General features: G+C 44.6%; 1 protein-coding gene and 1 long non-coding RNA gene across 2 annotated transcripts in view; both read left to right on the forward strand.

Annotated features, from left to right (window-relative positions):
* The first annotated feature begins 9,718 nt into the window (after nucleotides 1–9,718).
* Pgm1 (phosphoglucomutase 1) overlaps nucleotides 9,719–18,015 on the forward strand; it is a 57,844-nt gene continuing 49,547 nt past the window's right edge. The window contains exon 1 of the mRNA NM_028132.3: nucleotides 9,719–10,079. Within this exon, the coding sequence (NP_082408.3) occupies nucleotides 9,834–10,079 (246 nt within the window). The 5' untranslated portion in view covers nucleotides 9,719–9,833. The remainder of the gene's footprint in view (nucleotides 10,080–18,015) is intronic.
* BC062258 lies at nucleotides 10,086–12,595 on the forward strand. Its single transcript, XR_003955079.1, has 2 exons — nucleotides 10,086–10,282; nucleotides 10,913–12,595. It is a non-coding gene; the product is annotated as a cDNA sequence BC062258 (long non-coding RNA).

Below are 18,015 nucleotides of genomic sequence, written 5' to 3' on the forward strand. Positions count from 1 at the left end.
CTTTGTTGTTCTTGGTAGTGGTGGTGAGTGGCATTCAGTTTCTTTTGGTTACCTAAAGTCACAATTTTTTATGCTGCTGGAGAATAGAAATCTAAGTTTCTTGGCTTGTACCCCTTCAAAAAAAAGTAAATTATTCTTGCTAGTTTTCCTATAGTTGCTGTAACAGTTGCCAGAAATTCTGTCCTTTAAAAACAAATAAATTGAGCTGGAGAGATGGTGCAGCGGTTAAGAGCACTGACTGCTCTTCCAGAGGTCCTGAGTTCAATTCCCAGAAACTACATGATGGCTCACAACCATCTGTAATAGGATCTGATACTCTCTGCTGGTGTGTTGAAAGACAGCTACAGTGTACTCATCTATGTAAAATAAATAAATCTTAAAAAATAAATAAGTAAATTAAAATTCTTATGGTTGTGGAGACTAGAAGTTCAAAATTAGTTTCACTGGGAAGATTTCAAAGTACAGCAGGCCTGTGTTCCCTTGGAAAGCTCTGGCAGAGGCTGCATTCTTGCCTCCTTCAGCTTTTGCTGGCTGTGTATGTTCCTCGGTCAGTGACTACATCACAGATCTGTCTCCATGGTCATATTGCCTTCTCTTCCATAGTTATTATGGTTTGAATCTAAAATATCCCCTTGAGTTCATGATCTTGAACCATGAGGTTCCCTGTTGTAACACTGTTTGGGGAGGTAGAGGACCCTTGGAAAGTGGGGCCTCGCTAGCAGTTTACTAAGAGTGAAGGTTACATGCACTGCTACTTCTAGCTTGTTCTGTTTCCTGTCTGCTGTCCTGCTGCGGACTCCAGTCCCACACTCCCTTTTACCATGACCTCAGCCATGCCTTCCTAACCATGATGGGCTAAAGCTTCCTTAACCATGAGCCAAAACCACCTTTCTTCCCGAAAGTAGTTTTGTCAGGCATGTGCCCACAGCAAGGCCAACGTAACTAATGTGTTAGCCCAGTTACGGCATGGGTTTCTCTTTGCAAAGGACACAAAGTGTTTGCAGTAAGTCCTCCTGGGCCATCCAGGATAGTTTCCCTATCCCTGAATCCTTAATGTAATTCTACCTGTAGTCATTTTCTATATAAGCTAATGCTCATTGGTTCTGGGGATGAGGACTCGGAGTGCTCTGGGACAAGGGTATTATTAACCTCCTCCATGATCTAACAAGGAGCCGAGAACACCGATGAGATGGGATACCAAACACATCCATTATTTCTGAAAAATGTCCTTTACAATCTGTAATTTTAAAAACCTTATCTTTTGCCATCTAAAATATTAATATTTGCACATCAAATATTTATATAAATTAATTCAGACTGATATGCTTTACAGAAAGTTCCAAAAATGAGTTCAAAGGAAGAAATCCAATTCATCATCTATAAGGGCTTTTCACGTACAGCCATATGAGTAATCTCTCAAATAGTGAAACATGGATTAAAACTTAAATTTTTGGCAAAGGAAAAAGCTTCTATTTAGAATGATGTTCTCTAAATATCACTAACCTTAGTCAAATTAAAATTTCAAATGCCTTGATAACATATAGATACAACCTATAGCTTATATACATTATATATGTATATATGTGTGTGTGCGTATGTATGTGTGTGTGTGTATATATATATATATATGTATGTATATATATATATATATATATATATATATATATATGTCGCTGAATGTCTGTGGTTCAACATGAAGTGCCTTTTTAGAAACATTCAGATAGATTAGACCACAATAAACTAACTAAGCCTGAATTTGGGAACAGCCGATGGTAGGCTTAACAAATGGAGTAAACTGGCATTTGCAACAACTCAGCATTGACTTGGATTTATATAAAATCCTTTGGATATCTGCTATAAATTCTTAAAAATTCTTATAGGAAATGATAACTAACTCCTGTTACTTTGTGTTTGTGTGTGTGTGTGTGAGAGAGAGAGAGAGAGAGAGAGTTTTAATTAAAGGACAGGCCTAGTAGAACTGTCCAGAAGGAAAAGGATTAAGGAATCATCGTTCTCATCTTAAATGGGAGATCATTCCGATACGTTTAAGCATGGTTGTCCTGCCGTCATGTGGTATTATTGGATATTGATAATTCCACAATGTGGAGTTATGCTTTGGCCTTCGAAGACTTGGTTGATATGCCAATGAATTACTTTTTCAGTGTTTCTTACCTTGATAATTTGTCTCAGTATATGAACCATGTATTAAGTAAATGTTGAAGGGCTAATTCCATAAGATAACTGCACTTCACTATAATTCTTCATATATCTTTTTATTATAAATTTCATATACATACTAGTGGCTACTTGTTTCAGTTACAAAGGCTGATAATTATAGCAAATAAATTTCCTTAATTCATAAAAATAGGAGTGCAAATTATTTGTGAAGAATTAAAGAAAAACTTTCTTTAATGAATACTGTATAAGGAAATGAGTTTGGACCAAGCATATTTTTGTCTATCCAACATTTAACCTGCCTTCCATGTGCATACATTTATATGTCTAGGTAGAGAAGTTCAGAAGTTGTTATGCTTTCACTGATTGAAGCTAACTAAATCTGGGAATTCCGCTATAGACATGCTCCTAAGCCACATATTAGGAGTTTTCTCGCGATACAGATCTCAGAATTGGAGAGTGGCTTACCAGTGAAGAGCACACAGGCCCCTTGCAGAGGACTCTGGTTCTGTTTCCAGCACTCAGACAGCCCACAATGACCTGTACTTCTAAGGCTCTGATGCCCTCTTCTGGCTTCTGTGGGTTCAGCTCTTCTTGATGCTGGTTCAGTGATTCTGATGAAATTGTCTTTGGGGGCTTGGGAGACAGCCAAAGACCTTAGTGCTGGTCCCAGAGCCCATGTAGACACCTGATGAGGTAGCATGATGAGGTACCCAACAATGCTGAGTCAGATGAGAGGTTGGATCCCTGGAAGCACACTGGCCGGGTAGCCTAACTTACTTGGTAATGTTCTAGGCCAAGGAGAGACCCTGACTCAGTCAAAAGAGGTGAAAGTACCTGTAGACCTTCATCCATGTTGTCCTCTGACCTCCATAAATGCTCTGTGCACGTGCATCCATACACACACATACACACCATGTACAGCACAATAATTAATAAATAAATACATTTTCTTTCAAAAGTAGAAAAGCTAACTTTTGGAGACTTTGAAGTACTGTAGTTTCTTTGGGCTTCCTTGGGGTTGGTGTTGAACCTTCCTCCTCCACACTTTACAAAGCCTTCTCTTGTGTCAGAGATCTCATCCATTCCCACGTCCTCAAATGTAATTTATATACCGTATGATGATACACTATAAACTTAAAGCACTTGGCAAAGTCTCCTGCCTAAGTTCAGACCTGTATGTCTAACACCTTATGGTACATTTCTCCTTGGGTACATGACTGACAGTGCAAACTTTGCATGTCCAAAAGCTAATTCAAGTCATACAATATGCAACCTACAATTCTTTTTAATATTCCTAACCCCACGTTGCTGGAAGGTGCCATTCATTTTGTTTACCCACTACAAACCACCACGTGTTGTTGTTGACTTGTTCTAAAAATGTCTTGAGTTCTACTCGCCTCGGCCATCTCTATTGTCTTCAGTTACAGACCCCACCAGTTTTCTGCCTGCCTAGCTGGTTTCACTTAACCTAATTTTTTCCTTTTATTCATCACAGTAGCTACAGTGAGCTCTACTCTACATCCCAGTGTGATCACAGTATTTGTCTGCTTCAAAGTATGTTGCCATGTTACAACAAAGATCAACTTTGACGGCATTATGCTAACTGAAATAAACCAGGGACAAGAAGAGAGATAATGTATGATTCCAATTCTGTGAGAGTTGAATGGTTAAATTCATAGAAGGGAGAATCGTGGTTGCCAAGAACAGTCTGGGAGGGCAGGGAGGAATGGGGAATTAGAGACTGCATAGGTTCAGTTGGTGATGATGAGGAAGTTCTAAAGACATTCAGGTGTAGCTTAGTGCTAGAGTTTGTCCTCAGCACACGAGAATCCCTAAGTTCAAGTTTCAGCAACTACCCAAATTCTCAACATGGATGGTGGTAATGACTACACATATAACATGAAGTTGCTTACTGCCACTGAAGTATACTTTAAATTATTAAAAATAGGATGTATTTTATGTTTATGAGTGTTTAGCCTGTATGTGTGCCTAGTGCCCATGGAGGCCAAGATGTCTTCATCAGATCCTCTGGGACTGGAGTTACAGATGGTTGCGAAATGGCATATGGGTGCTAGAACTTGAACCTGGACCCCCTTAACCAACTGGGCCATGTCTCCAGTCCTGAAGGTGATAACTTTTGTATACATTTTGCCACAATAAAAACCCTTGTTTTTCATTGCTATTATGTAAAGACTAGAGTACTTGACACTCTGTAGGAGGCCAGTGTGGCCAGGCCCACCATTCCAGTTCTATGCTGGTTACAGTGGCTGCCTTGTAAGTTCTTCCTGTAGCTCACATACACCTTTCTTCAGACTTTTCCCTCTGAAGTTCCTGCTCTGAAATAAAATGTTATTTTCCCCTTTCACTTTGCAAACTACTCATCTGTCTAACCTTGGTTTCTATGTCACTTTCCCTAGGACGTTGTCCTCAACTCAGCTTCTTATCTACACTGTACCTGCACCTCTGTCTCACTGGAGCACTTGGTTATAGGCCTGTGCCATCCTGCTCATTTCAGAGTCTGCCTTGATTCCTGTTTTGTTTTGTGCTATGTTCTGTGCTTGTGTTCCAAGTCTGTGTTCTGAGTCTGTTCCGAGTCTGTGCTTCCTTGGGCTTGGATGCCAAAGCACAGAGGAAGAACATGTAGGTTTTGATGTCAAATGTCTATGCAGGCACATAACCAGCTCATTTGCTTCTTGATCTACATGCCAAGAATAGTTCCCTTCACCCCCAGCCCCCGCCTCCCCACCGCTGCTCTCTTCAGATTCCAACTCACTGTTCTCTTCTTGTGAGTGAGAATATCACTTCCATGAGCTTGTTACATTACAGAGCAAAACAGATTATCTGGGTAAATCTAATCTAGTTACACAGGCTATTTATTTATTATTTATTTATTACAGTACACTTTCATCATGTCACTTCATCTCCCCACTCCGAATCTTCTCAGGCGTCCCCTTCTCTCAAATTCAAGTCTTCTATAACTATTATTGATATGTATCTTATTTACCATCTATCTGTATCTATCCATCCTGAGTCCAATTAGTGTCGAACTTGTACAAGGGTGTTAGGCTGACCTCTTAGGTGTGGCACTGACTCTCCTTCTGCCAGCTGCATATAGGGGTGAGACCTCAACTAGGGGTGAGACCTTGAGGCCCTTGTTTAACAATTTCCTCCCAGATTGAAACACTCCACCTTACTGGGAAGTTCCTTAAGCTGGAAGGTAAGCTACTCACAATAGCTTCAGTAAATCCTCATAACTGACCAGATTCACCAGGCCTCTCCCTGCTGGTGTAAGCAGCAGAGTCCAGAATGAAGACTCTCAGAAGAGCAAAAGCTACAAAGAAGACAGAGACCAGACCAGCTGCCTGGAAGAAGCAGAAACCAGCCAAACCGGCTGGAAAAGGTTTAGATCAGAGTCTGCTGGAAAGGAAGCTCTCTAAGCCTGTGGCTGGGGTGGGCTTTGGTAATGCAGCTGTTGTCATTTCTGCTCCTATAAGTAACCTCTCACCCATATACCTGTAGCTAACACCAATTCAACTCATTGGTTTACCAATCTGGACTTTGGTGGTATCTGTAGGGTTAAAAAGTCTGACCTCACTTCCAGGTTTTGAAAACCCACCAATCCCTGACTTGAAACCCACAAATCCCTGAACTGAAAAGCCCAGTTTCCAAGCTCAAAATCTATCAATCCCTGGACTCATCCCAAGCTCAGCACTTGAAGTCCCACCTATCCCCACCCTGGAAATACACACTCTGGAAAATTCTGGCCCCCAAGAAACCCTCTATAAAGCCAGCTTCCTGCTCAGTTCTTTGCTATTTCTCTTCCGAGCAGAGGCAGCCACCCTCTTGTGTCTTTCCCAATAAATCTCTGTGTGGGGTGTTGTGCAGTGTGACTTTGGGGTACTCCTTGGCCCCAGACTACCAGGGTACCTTTCCCTTCAGAGCTGAAACACTTCCACTGGGGAACCCGTTCCCCTCAGAGCTGTAACACAGGATCTGTACTATGGTCTGTCACGGGCTCCCCATCTAGGGTGAGTAGACATGTGTGTTGCCTCTCTCCAACAGCTCTTTGCCCATCTTTGCCTGAGCATTTACTGGCATGGTCTAGTACGGGCAACTGTAGCTATTGAGATTTCGTGATACAGGTCACACAGACTGGTATGTATGTATGTATGTATGTATGTATGTATGTATGTATGTATGTATGTATGTATGTTTTGCCCTGGGGCCAAGCCTGATAACCCGAGTTCTACCCCTAGAACTCATGCTGGAAGGAGAGAACAATCTTCTGCAGGGTGTTCTCAGGCTGCAGTGCTGGAGTGTGCGCACCTTACACACAAGTCAGTTTTAGAATAAGTCAGATTTGATCCTGAGGACAGTGTAGCCAAGTGGAGTGGATTACAGCTTCCAAAGAAGTAGGGGTCTCAGCTCCACAGATGCCAGGAAAACAGTGTTCTTAGCAATCTCAAGAGATGTGTCCAAAGCACTCAGCTCAAAACAGTTCTAAATTGTAGTTTATTGTTGCCAGAGTAGTTCACCAAGCAGTTCTTTCTCTAAGAAAGAAGCAAAAGCCTGCTCGCCTTATAAAGCCCAGGCTCCCTCCACAGTGCTGTCGCACATCAGCATCCTTCCATGGCAAGCACAGCTCTGTAAGCTGCCTGTAGCTGGTAGGTTTTGTTGACTCATGATGACAAGGACTTTCTGTGCTGGTTATGACTGGAGATAGTAGTGGTTGAGGGCAATCAGGATGAGTGCAGTTTGCAATACACGGCTACATGGCTACAGGCGATTGGACTTTGGGTATTTAGACTGTGGCATCTATGTTGATTTACCTTTAACACTTTGCCCAGCCCAGTCAAGACCATGATTTCAATCGTTTTACATATGCTGAGAATGTGGAACACAGCCAAATGTGGCAGAGTTCTGACTTAAAGAGTTTTGAGGTAATAAATGGGCACTTTCAATCACCGTGTGTGTGTGTGTGTGTGTGTGTGTGTGTGTGTGTGTGTGTGTGTGTGTGTGTGTGTTATTTTGGTACATAGCACTGGAAAAGTAATTCGAAGGGATTACATAAATGATTGCTAGGATCATAGGGGCTGTAAAGGAGACGCTGGATCTAGCCAAGATTGGCTGAGTCTTGCTCAGATCCGCATAATGGCTCAGTTAACCTGTAGGGTAAAAAACTCCAAGCTCACTTCTGGGTTTTCAAAACCCACCAATCCCTGGGCTCACTCCAAGCTCAGGACTTGAAATCTCAGCAATCCCCCTCCGCCCTGGAAATCTCCAACCTGGTAAACCCTGCCCCCAAAAAACCCCATACAAGAAGCCTGCCTCTGCTCAGTTCTCTGCTGCTTCTTGCCTGAGCACAGGCAGTCAGTCACCCTTTCGTGTCTTTCCCCGTGTATCTCTTGTGTGAGGTTTGTTGTGCAGTGTGACTCTGGTATTCCTTGGCTCCTGACTGCCAGGATACCTTCCCTTCAGAGCTGTAACACTTGAATTGGGGCAGTCTTTCCCCTTAGGGCTGTAACACTTGCATAAACAACAGCCCGAGGGATAATGCATGGAGGATGTATTAAGCTAATAAGTTTTAGATGGATTTGCTATGTGGCTGAAGCTAACTGCTGCATGTTCTGAGGTGAGAGAAGTACAGATCCAGTCTTAAGTGAACAGCTTCATCATACTTCCATAGACAGTTAAGACCTCGGGAAGGGCATGCATGGGTTCCGAGTCTGAGCCCAGCACTTTGTGTGATACCATTTGTTGAGTACTTTTTATTAGTACCTAGGTGAAAGCACTAATGTAAACTATATAAATCTAAAGTGGATGTTTGTAAGACTTGGAGGATTCTATGCTATATTTTCATTTTTGAGTTAGGTAATCTCAGTCACACTCACTATTCTACCTTTAACTAATTTTCTCACCTAATGAGTTTGAAAACACAACTTACTTTACAAAAATATGACTATAAGCTGTAAATTCTTAGGAAAATATTAGAAATTATGAGCAGCTGTCAGTTTCCACATAGCTACCACAGAAGCTCAATGACAGTGATTATAACCAGCTATGCTGTATACACATAAACTTCATATCCATATACCTATTAGCATTTGTTCTGAGGCAGAACTTACATATGTCAGCCAACCTCCCTGCTTGATCAAGAGACACCAATTAGCCACTGTGAAAGTATGAGTACAAGCTCAGTTCATGGGTTATCAGTATGTTCTAGTACTGCAACTGGAGAGAGGAGCTGATAATTTTAGGCTTGATAGGTTTTAAGTACAGTCTGATGACTGCATCAACTAATACTGATTTCACGTGGACTGTACTAAGCTGGGGTCATTTCAAGTCTGTATAGGTCTATGCCTCTATGGAATGTTTCTCTCTCTCTCTCTTTCCCTCTCTCTCTCTCTCTTTCTTTCTCTCTCTCTCTCTCTCTCTGGGTGTGTGTGTGTGTAGGAATACAGGCACAGTCATCATCACCACAACCTCTTTCTTGCAGAAATCCTTTTTGAAAGGTTTTACATTTGTTTAAGATGGACACTCACAGACTTAACTTTCTTAAAGGTATTTGTTTTCTTGGTATACTAAAATGACACATTTGTCAAGCAGAGACTCTTAACAAAAAAACAAAAACAAAAACAAAAAAAAACTAAGAAAGGCAGAAGAAAATATTCCTACCGAATAATCAAATCCTTTTTGACTGCCTTAGCTCTTGCTGTTTTCACAATCACTGGGTCCGCTGTCACAGTAATCCTTTGACGCCTTATAGCTGTATCTATGTTTATCTAGGCTGCCTTCAAAGTTTCCATTTCCTAGTTGTCAAACGTGATGGATGACAGACAGGCCAACCCTGGTAAGAGCCTGCCTGGCTTGTTCAGACCCAAACTGAGCTGAACTTCCTCAAGTGATGAAGGATTTTGTTTTGTTTTTCGAGACAGGGTTTCTCTGTGTAGCCCTGGCTTTCCTGGAACTCACTCTATAGACCAGGCTGGCCTCGAACTCAGAAATCTGCCTGCCTCTGCCTCCCAAGTGATGGGATTAAAGGCATGTGCCACCACCGCCCGGCGAGGAAGGATTTTATTATCGGAATTTCTCAGTGTTGTGAGCAGAAGCACGGAAAAATAAAACCCGTACTTTTGGAAGATCTAGAAACTATACACTAAACAAATCAGTTCTTCGGATATCCACAATCACTAATGAAGTAGCATGTGGCCCACAGCAAACACATAAAAAGTAGAAAGCTGAATATAACTTTGGGGTTGAGCCTGTCCTTGCAGAAAAAAAAAAAGTCGGAGGATGGCTTTTCTGTCTTTTAGACCAGCTTCTGGAATGTATACGTGACACTCTAGTCCAATCACAGTAACGTGCTGAACTCTTCGTCCTTGCACTATGATCGATAGATGAAGCTCTGCTCTCCAGTTAAAGAGCTAGTTTCTTTATATAGACCATTGGCTCAGGTAGAGATGTGTCAGTCGGGGAGACTCCGCCCCTCTCGACCCCGTGACCCGTCCCTCTTCCCAGGCAGCCGGACTTTGGCGAAGTGGGCGGGCCGTGGGCAGGCCCTGGGCCATCGTTTCCAGGGCAAGAGCAGAGCGGACCCTGAGCCCTCTGCAGCAGCCAGAGCCGCAGCCACTGTCGCCTCGCAGCCAACCGCCACCATGGTGAAGATCGTGACAGTGAAGACGCAGGCATATCCGGATCAGAAGCCGGGCACCAGCGGATTGCGGAAGCGAGTGAAGGTTTTCCAGAGCAACGCCAACTATGCGGAGAATTTCATCCAGAGCATCGTCTCTACCGTGGAGCCGGCGCTGAGGCAGGAGGCCACGCTGGTTGTGGGCGGGGACGGCCGCTTCTACATGACCGAGGCCATCCAGCTCATCGTACGCATCGCTGCAGCCAACGGGGTAAGGGACGCGCGGGCCGGGCTGAGCGTGTGCTACGTGCGGGCTTCTCTGGGCCGGCGCTTCCGTGCGCGCCACCATCCCGTCCCCGCCCCGCGCACGCTCCCTTGACCTTGGCAGTACCCCCGCCCCCACACCCCTATTCGGCTTCCCGTCCACCCCATCCCCCCACACCCCACGTTTCGCAATGGCTATGCCGGGGAAAGGTGAGCCCGCCGTGCAGACCCTGCGTGGCGCTGTGCTATTCTGGTCTGGGATTGGGGCACCTCCCGCTGACTCGAGGCCAGGTGTTGGGAGGGCCGGGGTGACCGGAGCACTCATCCCCCTGGGGCGTTAAGCCAGCGATCTGGGCCCGCAGGTGCCAAGCCTCTCTCCCTGCCCTCTGGTTGGCTTGGGAAAGGCGCTTCCTCCCCTGCCGGGCCTGCTGCCTGGGTTCAGGCTTTTGAAAAGTCCAGTCTCTGCTGGACCTGTTCCACCAAGGGGGCTGGACCTGAATTTTCATTAAAGCAATAACAATATACCCAAGGGCTCTCTTATGCAAGCTGTCCTGACAGGCCAGGAAATTAATGCAACGCCCCCAGTTCCGCCCCCTGGTTAAGAAGGTTAACTGTCTTAATTGAGCAGGTCCACTAGAGAGGTGAAACTTTTTTTTCTCCTATAAATCTGATGATTTGTAAATGTGGATTTGGAATTGGTTATTTGTTTCTACAAGATACTTTAAAAGAAGTTTTAAGGAACACGTTTTCTTTGTATATTTACAATAACATTGGACTTTCTCTCAGCTCCTCTGGGGCCCATTCCCTTCAACAATAACTTGTATTTCAACTTATTTCAAGCTGCCTTGCCAAGCACCGTGACAAACATTTCACTGGTGTGTCTCAAGAACCCTCTTGAAGCCCTATAAGGAAGACGCTATTATGGGTACTTTAAAGTCACCGAGGAGAGTACTAAAAAGCCTGGGCAGGTTAAAGAATTTACCAAAACTATAACGGGAACATTGAATCCAGCACGGACCTTCCGGTACCACTTGAGTGGCTTCTGAAAATCGAGGGACTCATAAATTGCAAGACCTTCTTTTTCCAGTTTTCAAGATCTAAACTGAGCTCTGTATGTAGACTTTCCTGGATGGGTCAGACATTGACAAACAGAGAAAGAAGTTGGGATTTGTATCTGTATGCCCAGGAGTGTTCAGACCACCACAGCTTTCCATGTGGGAGAGAGGCCGGTCAGCTCTGTGGGGAGGATCCCTTCAGCTCCACCCTTGCTCACAGGGGCCTCATTCAGCAGTCCCCTGGCCTATGCCCAGGACAGAGAATGGGTGGGGAAAAGGAAGGCTCCCAGGCAGGAGTGAGCCTTGTCGGTAGGAGCTTTTAGCATAGTGTGAGTTTTAGGGTTCAAATGGATTTCTGCCACTTTGGGAGTACTGTGGAGTGAGAAGGAAAGCGTGAAGACAACAACAGAAAGTTACTAAACATCATCACGCATTAGCCACTGGCCTGTTGCTCTTCCCTCTTTGGCCAAACTCTAATAGTTCCAGGATTCCTACACTGCCACTCGCCACCTTATCGTCGTCTAAGCCCTGCTGCTTCCGCCTCTCTGCTGAAACGCCCCCTCAGGGAGGGTGACTCTGCTTGCTCATTCCCTGTAGCACTGTTGTGGGCCTTTACCTATGCCCTGCATTTGGCTGACTTTGCGCTTAACAGTCTCATTCCTTGTCTTGATCACGCCACTGATCGTTCCCACCATCCCATGGCTCGCCATACTTATACCCTAGGTCTTTGTCCCCAGCTTGCTGCTCAGATTCTCTTAAGCATCGCTCCTCCCCAGGGGTGATTCCCTTAAGATCAAATCTCCATAAAGCAACTGCTCCTTTCTCATAGATACCACTAGAGTAGATTAACACAATTCCAGTGAATTTATGTTTGTAAGTCATATGTGCCCATTGGAGACTAAGCTTAAGACAGGATTGCATTTTACATGAAGGTCTTTCCTTGGTACATTCAAGGGTATCAGTCCAGGACCTCTGCAGTTAGCAAATTCTGTAAAAGATTACGTCTGTAAGAAATAAATTGTCATGGTCTGTTTTCAGCGTGAGGTGCAGTTAGAGCTCATCAGAGAGTGGCGGATAAGCAGGAGACCTGGGCCTTTCTCTGCTAGCTGCTAGCTGCTAGCTGGCATCTGCTTGTCTGAACACTCTGAAAGCTGAGAAGTTGCGGGCAGGCTGCACTTTGACTGTGCCATAATTAGAAAAGGGGGTATCTCAGGTCCCAGAGTACTCACCACCAGGTAGGGCTTTGCATTGTGAGCCAGGAGAACAGGGGCTTTGGGAAGGCAGGCATGCTAGAAGAACTGAAGACTGGGCCTCTCTGGAGCATTGGTCTATGGGAGAAGAGAGAACAGGACATGATCAAGAACTTCAGAAAACCCTGACCTGTGCCAAATCAGCCATTTTTGCCTTTTCTCAATGCTGGTGCCTCTGTCTGCAAAATGGTTTATTAAAAACTGCTTCACTACTGCTAGTCTCTCGAATTTGTTATTGTATAGTGAGGGTCCTGTAAGATGGGGTGCTTAATTGCTTATAATCCACACAGTTACCTTAAATCATCTTTATATTAGAAAACTAAATATGGCATAGACGCTGTGCTGTGTGAGAATACAATGTAGGTGTCACATTTGTCTCATATTACTTTTTTTTTTTTTTTCTAAACAGGGTTTCTCTGTGTAGCCCAGGCTGTCCTGGAACTCACTTTGTAGACCAGGCTGGCCTTGAACTCAGAATTTCCCCTGCCTCTGCCTTCCAAAGTGCTGGGATTAAAGGCGTGCGCCACCATGCCCGGCTTCATATTACTTTTTAATGTTTATTTGTGTATGTGCATGTATGTGGGTGCATGTGTCACAGCAAGCTTGTGGGGGTGGGGACAAGTGTGGGATGTGGTTCTTTCCCACCATGTGGGTCTTGTGGACTCAGGCTTAGCAGCAAATGCTCTGACTGGCTAAGCTATCTCACTGGCCTCTGTATAATATTTTATTCCATTATTTTTGTTCTTTCTGAATATTAACAGCCCTTGATTGGTTAAACCCAGGGGTGTGGACCTGGTGAGCAGAAAATTCAGACTGTACCTACAGTAATGTGGACCAAAGGTAGTACGTTTGATGACTCCTTGTCTGGTTGCCCTGAATGGTCAATCACCAATATAGACAATGTTGCCAGCACAGATACAAAGCCAAACCATGGAAATGGACTTCTTGTCCACAATCTGTACACTCAGGAAAGAGCTGTCTGAGCAGGCTGGATTCCAGAATGGGCCTGAAAATGTACTGACCCAAACATGAAGGCTTCTATGATCACCAATCATATCAGCCAGAACTTGACAACTTTGTTGTCTTCCACTTGGGATGAATACGTCAGTTTTGGCCTATGTTTATGTGGGTGCAGGTGTGCCTATGTGTATATGCACATATCTGGGTTTAGAGACCAGAGTGTTGTTCCTCGTGCACCATCTATACTTTTCCTTAGCACAAGGCCCTCTCACTGGCCTGGAACTCTGCACACACGTCTGGCTAGCCAGCAAGAGCACATCTGGCTAACCAGCGAGCCCTGCTAAGCTGTGCTGTATCTTTAGGGCAGCCCTGGCTTAGCAGAGAGACATCTTTGAGTCACTTTGTTATAGACTACCCGTTTAAAAGGTTTAATAACTTCCTGCTTCTTAATTATTCTTAGTTATCAGCAACTTTTGAATGAATCTTCAGTAGGCCGTACTTTCTGATTTTGAAATACCAGGCTGAAGGAGATAATGTCTTTTTTTACTTAGGATATCTTGGCTTCTGGGAGGGGTTGACCAGAAGAGATTAAAAAAAAAAAGAATTATTAAAATAAAAATAAAATAAAATAGAAACAAAAGCAGAATTATTAAAGAGAGGACATTCTTGATTTGAAAAACGTGAGACTGAGCTGACTGGACTCTCTCTGTCTCTGTCTCTCTTTGTCTCTCTGTCTCCCTCCTCCCCTCCCTTCCACCCCCCTCAGTGTGTGTGTGCGCACGCGTGTGCATGTTTTTATCTGGATACATGTGTATACATGCATGCAGAGATCAGAGGACAGCCTTAGGTGTTCTTCAGGTACCATCCACTCTGTTTTTGACGTAGGTTCTCTCTTTGGCTGGCACTTGATAAGCCATCAAGGATAGCTGGCCTGGGAGCCCCAGGCTTCTTCCTGTTTCTGCTCCTCCAGCACTGGGATTGCAAGCTCAACTGGGAGTTTTGTGGGGAGTTTCTGCACATGGGGCTCTGGTCCTGATGCTTGCACTGCAGCCTTTTACCGAGTCAGCTCTCTCCTTAGCATGGGAGCTGAGGCCATGGCCTGCAAACAGAGAACCTGCACCCACCTCTCAGGAGAGGAGAGCAGCAGGAGGGGCAGGCAGGAGTAACTTAGTCTTTGCTACATATGTGCTTTTTTTGTTTGTGGGTTTGTTTGTTTTGTTTTGTTTTGTTTTTTTTCTGGTTTTTTTGAGACAGGGTTTCTCTGTGTAGCCCTGGTTGTCCTGGAACTCACTCTGTAGACCAGGCTGGCCTCGAACTCAGAAATCCGCCTGCCTCTGCCTCCCAAGTGCTGGGATTAAAGGCGTGCGCCACCACCGCCTGGCTTGTTTGTGTTTCTTAACCTTCAGTGTTGGGCATTGATCCTCACCAGAATTAGTTAAGCACTGCACCACTGAGCTGTGTTTCCAACCCCTGGTCACATAAGACTTTATTGAGTTGGGTTTTTTGTTTGTTTGTTTGTTTTTTGAGAAATTCTCTTCTTCAGTTTCACAAGTGTTTTCTCTAAAAATAAATGAATAGCCCTTTCTTCTTTAATGTGGTCTATTGCTACAGCATTCAAGACTAAAAAGGAGGCTGGGAGATGACCCAGTGGTTAAGATCACTCTTCCTCTTTAAGAGGACCCAAGTCCTGACAAGACAGTTACAATTTCTGGCTTATATACCATCTTAGTAGAGGAAGAAGGGAGACACTATGGGCTTTGTTAGAAAACGTGACTCTTAGGATAAATAATAAATGGGCCCTTAAGAGATCAGTGTAGAAATATGGTAGTTTTGTTGTAGTGCATTTTTTCGGGGGGATGGGTAAGGTACTAAAGAGTCGTCCCTGTGAAGCATTCCAACTCTCAAACATACGGGAAAGTGCGCTACCCGATAGGTCCAGCCACACAGGTGTAAGAAATTGAGGCAGGGAAGATTGAACTGCCCCATCGACTCTCCCCGGAGCACCTTGGAGCACTTGGCCATTTGCCCAGTCATAGCCTGACTTCACCTGATTCAGAGCTGAGCTCATATATGGGGAGCTCCTTGCCCATGTTTTAAAATCACCATCTAGTGTGGTAAGTTTTCAGGGTCTGTGAAGGACCTTTGGTGGAGAGTATGGAGAAGGCTTTTCTCAGCTGCTGTCCTCAGGATAGAAATGACCACAAAGGGTGTTGCAGTTGGGGTTTTTGTGGCTGTGACTTGGGGAGGGAGCGATTTATCTGACTAACACTTCCACAGCATTGCTCATCATAGAAGGAAATCAAGGAAGGGACTCAATCAAGGCAGGAACCTGGAGGTAGGAGCTGATGCAGAGGCCACATTGGGGTATAGCTTGTTTCCCGAGGTTTGCTCAGCCTAGGGATGGTACCACCCACAGTGGGCTGGGGCCTCCCCCATCGGTCACAATTAAGAAAATGTCCTACAAGCTTGTTTACAGCCCAGTCTTACTGGAGCATTTTTCTTAATTTAGTCTCCTCTCAGGTGACCTTGGCTTGTGTTAAGTGACGGAAAAGGAGCCAACACAGAAGGGCAGCCCTGTGGGCCGCAGGAAAATGGGAATGAGAACTTGCTCCGACTGTCCATCTGCAAAACTCTGTGCTAACTCAGTCTCTTTCCTTGTATTCACTTTAATCATTTCACTGTAATTACAGAAAATAGATTAACATAATCAATATCCCAGTGAAATTATGATATAATGACATCATTTTCCCCTTCCCTTTCCTCCCTCCAAGCCCCTCCTCCTTTCTCTCTCAAATGCATGGCCTCTTTCTTCATTCATTGCTGTTACACACACACACACACACACACACAACCTGCTAAGCCTGTATAATATTACTTGCACATATATCCGCAGGGCTGACCATTGGTATTGAATAACCACTTGATGTGATCTTTCCTATTCCCTCCACTGTCAGCATCCCTCAGTTGCCTGTAGTGCTTTGCGTAGGGTCAAACTTTCCTCATGCACCTTAGCATGTCTGTTGTAGTCTCATTCCACTTCCATTTAGGCAGTCATGTTGGTGAGGCTTTTCGGTGTAGCTTCTGAAGTTTCTAGGGAACACAGTCTCACATCACACTTCCTAATCCTCAGCTCTAACAACATCTCCTTTCCATCTTCTGCCATGATCTCTTAGCTTTGGGTGCTGGAATTGTGTTGAATATTTATCCACAGGGACTGGGCTCCACAGCATTGGGATTTGATTGGTTGTGGTTTTTTTTCTCTAATGGTCTCTATCTGTACCAAAGAGAAGTTTCCTTGAAAAGTGGCAACTGTACTCTCCAGCCTAGAACTGGAGAAGGCTGTGCCAGGTGCACTTCTTAAACCACGAACTGTGGTCGTGAAACGTGGTTCACTTGTCCTGCTTCTTGGTAGTGTTGGAACTTGCACTTTGGTCTTCTGATATTTCATACAGTTGGTCTTTTCTATAAATAAGTATATGTCATGGGGCACAGCCGCACATGCCCATAATCTCAGCAGTCTGGAGGCTAAGACAAGAAGTCTGTGAGTTCAAGGCCAGCATGGATTCTTAAGTGGGACGTTGTCTCCTAACAACAACAAAAGGCAAGCTATAAACACAAGTGAGTATATGTCAGAGAAAGTGGCTCCAGGGGTTGTGACAACATCCTCATTCAGTGGCTGAGGACACTGGATTTGGCAGTGTGGATGGACTTCCAGAGCTCTGATGTTCAGGTGAATTCTATGCATTTACAAGAGGACCCTAGATAGAACAACTTTGGTGAATTCCAACACACATGACATTGAGTGTGTGTGGCCATCTACAACATAGAGAACTATCTTCTCAAATTTAGCTGACTTCTTCCTTTTCCACTCTCTAATGTCACATGGGATGTGAGATCCGTTTTCCTGCAGGAAAATGCTCAAATTTGTTTTCGGCTGCTCTGAAGAAAAGTGGCTCAGCACAAAATGTGTTTTTTTTCCAGGTTACAGTGGTGGGGTCATGGGGGACCAGCGGAAGCCCCTTGATATCCATGGGCTCACACGTTACTTTCAGAGATGCATTCTCAGGACAGCATTGTAAATGCCAGGTTCCCACTCTGGGTGGCTGAGAAGCACAGCCGGTCTAAGTGACTTTAAACAGGAAAAGTGACTTTAAACTCCAGGGCACCTGGAGTGAGGCCATTTTCACCACTCCTGGATTGAATGAAAACTAATTTTGGAATCATAGTGTGAAAGAAGGATTAAAATCCACAAGAGAAGGTTTCTTTCTCTTGATGGTTGCTATTAAAAAGTGGAAGCGGAACTAGATGCCTATAATCTGAGGACCAGCTAGCCTCGCAGGGGTCAGTGGGGACAGTAGCCCACATCCAGATCATATGGGAAGTTATACTGTACTCTAGTGTGTGTTCCACAATAGAGTGGAAGGTGACACTTGAGTATAGCCAAATCGCTCTTCAGTCCTTTGCACAGATATGTAGAAAACACGTAATCCAGTGTATTCATCTATAGAGGACAGCAGGACCAGGCTAACACTCAGAGCTGTGTAGGGAGCAGAGCTGAGCTAGGGCCTGTGGTCTGTGAGTAACATGGTGACAGAACTGCCCGTGTTGTTGACATCTCCCTCTTCCTTTGTCTGTCTCTGTCTGTCTGTCTCTGTCTGTCTGTCTGTCTGTCTCTCTC

Source organism: Mus musculus, chromosome 4 (assembly GCF_000001635.26).
Source record: "Mus musculus strain C57BL/6J chromosome 4, GRCm38.p6 C57BL/6J".
Taxonomy (NCBI): Eukaryota; Metazoa; Chordata; class Mammalia; order Rodentia; family Muridae; genus Mus; species Mus musculus.